The 7,634-nt window shown below is 41.3% G+C and overlaps 1 protein-coding gene across 1 annotated transcript in view; it reads left to right on the top strand.

Annotated features, from left to right (window-relative positions):
• The window catches only part of LOC133569802 (partitioning defective 3 homolog), a 332,895-nt gene that overhangs the window by 253,436 nt on the left and 71,825 nt on the right, over nt 1–7,634 (top strand). The window contains exon 8 of the mRNA XM_061922424.1: nt 4,189–4,314. Coding sequence (XP_061778408.1) covers nt 4,189–4,314 — 126 coding nt within the window. The remainder of the gene's footprint in view (nt 1–4,188; nt 4,315–7,634) is intronic.

The following is a 7,634-nucleotide window of genomic DNA, read 5'->3' as shown; positions in this document are numbered from 1 at the left end:
TGGATCTAACATAATAGTGAGAGAGTCCAGTCCATAGTGGATCTAACATAATAGTGAGAGAGTCCAGTCCATAGTGGATCTAACATAATAGTGTGAGAGTCCAGTCCATAGTGGATCTAACATGATAGTGTGAGAGTCCAGTCCATAGTGGATCTAACATAATAGTGTGAGAGTCCAGTCCATAGTGGATCTAACATAATAGTGAGAGTCCAGTCCATAGTGGATCTAACATAATAGTGAGAGTCCAGTCCATAGTGGATCTAACATAATAGTGTGAGTCTAGTCCATAGTGGATCTAACATAATAGTGAGAGTCTAGTCCATAGTGGATCTAACATAATAGTGTGAGAGTCCAGTCCATAGTGGATCTAACATAATAGTTAGAGTCCAGTCCATAGTGGATCTAACATAATAGTGAGAGTCTAGTCCATAGTGGATCTAACATAATAGTGTGAGAGTCCAGTCCATAGTGGATCTAACATAATAGTTAGAGTCCAGTCCATAGTGGATCTAACATAATAGTGAGAGAGTCCAGTCCATAGTGGATCTAACATAATAGTGAGAGTCTAGTCCATAGTGGATCTAACATAATAGTGAGAGTCTAGTCCATAGTGGATCTAACATAATAGTGAGAGTCCAGTCCATAGTGGATCTAACATAATAGTGAGAGAGTCCAGTCCATAGTGGATCTAACATAATAGTGTAAGTCTAGTCCATAGCGGATCTAACATAATAGTGTGAGAGTCCAGTCCATAGTGAATCTAACATAATAGTGAGAGTCCAGTCCATAGTGGATCTAACATAATAGTGTGAGAGTCCAGTCCATAGTGAATCTAACATAATAGTGAGAGTCCAGTCCATAGTGGATCTAACATAATAGTAAGAGTCCAGTCCATAGTGGATCCAACATAATAGTGAGAGTGGCTGACCCCCACCTTAACCTTACGAGATAATCGAGACAGCACTTAACGTGAGTGGGTAAAACTCGAACCTAGCTCAAACAAAAGGTGAGCAGGAAAATGGAGCTTCCGTATTAGCATCGTAAGAAGTTGCTAGGCCATTAAAACATTTAAACACTAATACAGGTGCAGAACTTTAAAATCGACCCAGAAGCTGACTTGGAGCCAATGCAGTGCATTTAAAACTGGTGTAATGTGCTACAACCTTCTGGTCCTCGTCAGCATGCATGCAGCTGTGTTTTGTGATAATTGTAGACTTCTGACATTCCTTTCGAGAAAGCCAGAGAGCATTACACTAGTCTAAAGGGCAAGAAATAAAAGCATGCATTAGCACCTCCTTGCTAGCCTGAGAAAGTAATAGACGCACTCTGGCTATTTTCTTAAGGTGATCAAAACATTAACATTTACTTGGCAAACCATTTTTTCCAACTCACAGTTGAAGACATCTTAATATAGTTTGAAAAGTCAACTTTGAGTGAGACAATTAGAATTGTGTGTTGTGTGCGTGGTCTCGGTGTTGACATGACCATGAACAATAAACATTTACTTAGTCTTGGTTCTGGTATTTGGTCGAGCTAAAAGGACCGTGGATCTCAGGATGCGCGAGGTAAGAAGGGGCAAGGCCATTAAAACATTTAAATACTAATACAGTAAGATAACTTTAAAATCAATCCTGAAACAGATGGGGAGCCAATGCAACACATTTAAAACTGGTGTAATGTGCTCCCACCATCTGGTCCTCGTCAGCACGTGTGCAGCTGAGTTTTGTAATAATTGTAGACTTCTTCTGATATTCCTTTCGGTAAGACCAGAAAGCAATTCAATAGTGTAAGTGACAGGAAATAAAAGCATACATTAGCACCTCCTTGTTAGCCTGAGAAAGAAATGGACGGACTGTGTTTATCTTCTTAAGATGAGAAAAACATCAACATTCACTCAGCAAAACCTTTTTTTTTTACAACCCAAAGGAGGAGACATCTTTATACAGTTGGAAAAGTAAACTTTGCGTGAGACAATTAGAATTGTGTGTTGTGTTGAGTCTTTGTTCTGGTATTTGGTAAAGCTAAAAGGCCATTGCCAGAGGATCTCAGGATCCGCAAGGTAAGAAGGTGCTAGGGCATTAAAACATTTAAATACTAACACAGTAAAATAACTTTAAAATCGACCCTGAAGCAGACTTGGAGCCAATGCAGCAAATTTAAAACTGGTGTAATGTGCTCCCACCCTCAGTGTTGACCATGAACAATAAACATTTCCTGCAATGTGAACCTTAACCATGCGTAAAAATACTAATACAGTAGTGGAACTTTTAAAACCGACCCTGAAGCAGACGGGGAGCCAATGCAGCAAATTTAAAACTGATGTAATGTGCTCCCACCCTCAGTGTTGACCTGACCAAGAACAATAAACATTTACTGCAATGCGAACCTTAACCATGTGTACAAATACTAATATAGTAATAGAACTTTAACATCGACCCTGAAGCAGACGGGGAGCCTATGCAGCAAATTTAAAACTGGTGTAATGTCCTCCCACCCTCAGTGTTGACCATGAACAATAAACATTTCCTGCAATGTGAACCTTAACCATGCATACAAATACTAATATAATAATAGAACTTTTAAAATCGACCCTGAAGCAGACAGGGAGCCAATGCAGCGAATTTAAAACTGGTGTAATGTGCTCCCCACCTTAGTGTTGACCTGACCATGAACAATAAACCATGAACCTTAACCATGCATACAAATACTAATACAGTAGTAGAACTTTTAAAATCGACCCTGAAGCAGACGGGGAGCCAATGCAGCAAATTTAAAACTGGTGTAATGTGCTCCCACCCTCAGTGTTGACCTGACCATGAACAATAAATCATGAACCTTAACCATGCGCACAAATACTAATACAGTAGTAGAACTTTTAAAATCGACCCTGAAGCAGACGGGGAGCCAATGCAGCAAATTTAAATCTGGTGTAATGTGCTTCCCCCCTCAGTGTTGACCTGACCATGAAGAATAAACCATGAACCTTAACCATGCATACAAATACTAATACAGTAGTAGAACTTTTAAAATCGACCCTGAAGCAGACGGTGAGCCAATGCAGCGAATTTAAAACTGGTGTAATGTGCTCCCCCCCTCAGTGTTGACCTGACCATGCACAATAAACCATGAACCTCAACCATGCATACAAATACTAATACGGTAGTAGAACTTTTAAAAGCTACCCTGAAGCAGACGGGGACCCAATGCAGCGAATTTAAAACTGGTGTAATGTGCTCCCCACCTTAGTGTTGACCTGACCATGAACAATAAACCATGAACCTTTACCATGCGCACAAATACTAATACAGTTGTAGAACTTTTAAAATCGACCCTGAAGCAGACGGGGAGCCAATGCAGCAAATTTAAAACTGGTGTAATGTGCTTCCCCCCTCAGTGTTGACCTGACCAAGAACTATAAACCATGAACCTTAACCATGCGCACAAATACTAATACAGTAGTAGAACTTTTAAAATCGACCCTGAAGCAGACGGGGAGCCAATGCAGTGAATTTAAAACTGGTGTAATGTGCTCCCCACCTCAGTGTTGACCTGACCATGAACAATAAACCATGAACCTTAACCATGCATACAAATACTAATACAGTAGTAGAACTTTTAAAAGCTACCCTGAAGCAGACGGGGAGCCAATGCAGCAAATTTAAAACTGGTGTTATGTGCTCCCCTCCTCAGTGTTGACCTGACCAAGAACAATAAACCATGAACCTTAACCATGCGCACAAATACTAATACAGTAGTAGAACTTTTAAAATCGACCCTGAAGCAGACGGGGAGCCAATGCAGCAAATTTAAAACTGGTGTTATGTGCTTCCCCCCTCAGTGTTGACCTGACCATGAACAATAAACCAAGAACCTTAACCATGCGCACAAATACTAATACAGTAGTAGAACTTTTAAAATCGACCCTGAAGCAGACGGGGAGCCAATGCAGCAAATTTAAAACTGGTGTAATGTGCTCCCACCCTCAGTGTTGACCTGACCATGAAGAATAAACCATGAACCTTAACCATGCATACAGCTATTACATCCAAGACATGAAATGTGGAAAACAATGCTTTCACCAAATAACTGGTTTCCAATGACATTTCTTTGAATCGCACAAAATGATTCCGCGTACGATTTTGTCTTTTGTTTGTCCGCATGATGTAATCCCGCCGGATTCCTTCGCAGGACCCAGGGCATGCTGGTCAATCGTCTGGAGCGCGGGGGCAAGGCGGAGCAGGAGCGTCTCTTCCAGAAGAATGATTGCATTGTCAGGATCAATCAGAGAGATATACGCAACCTCCACTTTGAACAGTAAGCCTTCTTATTTTTAATGTCCGCTATTTTCTCTTTTCTTCGTACACACCTCTTGTATTAAAGTTACCTTCACACAACAACTTATGTTTGACCTTCTTCTCACAATAATCCTCTTTTACACACTCCTGCTAAAAAGTACAACACCGTCAGTCACGCTTTGGGTGGCAAAGGGGTGGGAAGTTTCTGGTAAATTTCCGTAAATTTACCACGGGGAGTTAAGCTCGGGAAATATTTTACCATTTTTTGATTGTTCAAAGTTGGACATTGTCCATGGGAATTAACGGAAATTAACGGGAAATTTGGGGTAATTTATACTAACCATCATATAAAGACATAAATATAAACATGTCGTGGTCCTAATAAGCAGACATGCATGCAAACATCTGTAATACAAATTTATTTTTGTGAGCAGAAGTTCATCAAACATCAATGTTGATTCAATAAAATAAATGACGCCCTCCCAAAAAGTCCATCGGTCCATCTTCTTCCGCTTAACAACAACAAGAGTGTGTTGTTGCCGGTGCTGTAGCCGCGGTTTACAAGAGAGCTCGCTCGGCGACTGACTAACGACACCATGTCTATAGTTTGGGATTATTTTAAAGTGTGTCTGACGGATAAAAAACTGGCAATTTGCAATGACTACAAAAAAAGTTGGTTATGTGATGAGGAACCAAGACGTCTTCCATTAACACGAGCAATTTGATCTCCCACCTCTTTGAGAATCATAAGGAGATACACAATGAATACAAGCGGAAAAGCAAACAGCGGAAAAAAGTAGTACCACACGGTTGTCGCTTAAAGACTCCGCCGAGAAAAAACTAAAATTCAACAAAAAAACACCCCAAGGCGAAAGCTAGGGTTGAACAGGAGGGTCCCCGGTTCAATCCCCACCTAGTACCAACCTCGTCACGTCCGTTGTGTCCTGAGCGAGACACTTCACCCTTGCTCCTGATGGGTGCTGGTTAGCGCCTTGCATGGCAGCTCCCTCCATCAGTGTGTGAATGGGTAAATGTGGAAGTAGTGTCCACGCGCTTTGAGCACCTTAAAGGTAGAAAAGCGCTATACAAGTACAACCCATTTATCATTTATTAGTTTGGTGTGGCTAGTCTGCCCTGCATGGCGCACACTTTGCAGCTTGCAGTGGGCGGAGGTGGCCTGTCTCAACGCAGCATTTCAGGAGCTGTGACTGACTGCTCGGCCACTTCAAGCACTCACCACCAGCTTGCAGCACATTTGTGTTACTCACACAAATACGTTGGAGCAAGGCAGATTGAGCCCAGTTTATAATTTCCTGTTCTACACTATGCCAGGTAGTCTTGCACTAAAGTAAGAGTATGTTATTGTTTACTTCGTTACTCTAGCATACTCTGGACTTGAAGCTGTGTACCTTCATGGTTTTTCCAGAACTCGAGTTGATTTATTTTGGAAAACCTTGTTCCATTAAAGTTAAAGTACCTCTGATAGTCACACACACACTAGGTGTGGCAAAATAGTTCTCTGCATTTGACCCATCACCCTTGATCACCCAATGGGAGGTGAGGGGAGCAGTGAGCAGCAGCGGTGGCCACGCCCGGGAATAATTTTTAGTGATTTAAGCCCCAATTCCAACCCTTGATGCTGAGTGCCAAGAAGGGAGGTAATGGCTCCCATTTTCATAGTCTTTGGTATGACTCGGCCGGGGTTCGAACTCACATCCTACCCATCTCAGGGCAGGGACACCCTAACCACTAGGCCACTGAGTAGGCCATTGTTTAATGAATCCAGCAAAATTAGGCATAATAATAATAATAGATTTTATTTGTAAAAAAGCACTTTACATTGAGCAAACAACCTGAAAGTACCACGGTGTAAACATTTTTTAATAATAATTAAAGCTGCAAGCAGCGATGGGTGGGAAAACTTTGGCTGCTGCCCCCACGACCCGAACCCGGATAAACGGTAGAAGATGGATGAATGGATTATTACTCAGAGAAAAAATTATATACACACGTGTTATACATAGTAATAACAGTTGGGAGTTTTATAAGGAAGCCTTGGTGCCGCCATTTTGAGACTCTAATGCATGGTGAATATAATGCAGCTGTTGTATTGAAGTGGGAATAGCAAACTTCATGTTGATTTTAGTTGGGGGTGGTCAGTGTATGAAATATAGGTCTCAGTGAGACCTATTTTGAGGTTTTTGTTTCATGTGAGTATGATAGTCCTACAGTGAGTTAGAAGCAGTTTTGTCTGAGCAGGAAGCCGCCGTTTTGACAACAGCACCAGCCACCGGTTCTTTCCGGGCTCATAAAATCCAAACCGGGGTAGTAAATAAAACTCTTTCATCAACTTTTAATCAGAAGGGTTCAATCTCTCTTCTCTTGCTTTTTTGAAGCCGAAACAACAAACGGCCTCAGAGGAGATAATGTTTGAAAAAAAAGCAAATTTTTTTTTGCAAACTTTTCTATGGAAGGGGGAATTGCAAACTTCCTGTTGATTTTAGCTGGAAGGTAAGAGTGTATGAAATATAGGTCTAACTGAGACCTACATAGTAAAGTAAAGTACCAATGATTGTCACACACACACACTAGGTGTGGTGAACTTTGTCCTCTGCATTTGACCCATCCCCTTGGTCACCCCCTGGGAAGTGAGGGGAGCAGTGGGCAGCAGCGGTGCCGCGCCCAGGGATCATTTATTGTGATTTAACCCCCAATTCCAACCTTTGTAGTGGTTTTTGTTTCATGTTTCTACAACATTCCTACTGGAAGTTAGTGACAGTTTTGTCTGCGTTTTCTTCTTAGGGGACGCTAGAATGCAATTTTGAGTTTTGGGTTTTGGTTTTTTGATTAGATTGCAATTTTAGCCAGTCCTGATGAGTATGTCAAATTTGGTGAGTTTTGAAGCATGTTAATGGGGTCAAATTACAGCTCAAAGAGGCGGCGGAATAATAATAAAGAATAATAATAATAAAACTTTAGAAATTCAATAGGGTCCTCTGTCCCAAAGGGACATCGGTCCTTAATAAAAAGATATTAAGAATAAATAAAATATAAAACTAGAAACAGCCCAATAGCTAGAACCAGCATGCATATCTATAGAAAGGCGTTTTTTTAAAAAGAAGGGTTTTTAATCAATCAATCAATCAATGTTTATTTATATAGCCCCAAATCACAAAATGTCTCAAAGGACTGCACAAATCATTACGACTACAACATCCTCGGAAGAACCCACAAAAGGGCAAGGAGAATTCACATCCAGTGGGACGCCAGTGACAATGCTGACTATGAGAAACCTTGGAGAAGACCTCAGATGTGGGCAACCCCCCCCTCTAGGCGACC

Source organism: Nerophis ophidion, linkage group LG15 (genome assembly GCF_033978795.1).
Source record: "Nerophis ophidion isolate RoL-2023_Sa linkage group LG15, RoL_Noph_v1.0, whole genome shotgun sequence".
Classification (NCBI taxonomy): Eukaryota; Metazoa; Chordata; class Actinopteri; order Syngnathiformes; family Syngnathidae; genus Nerophis; species Nerophis ophidion.
This window is presented reverse-complemented; position numbering and strand designations above follow the sequence as displayed.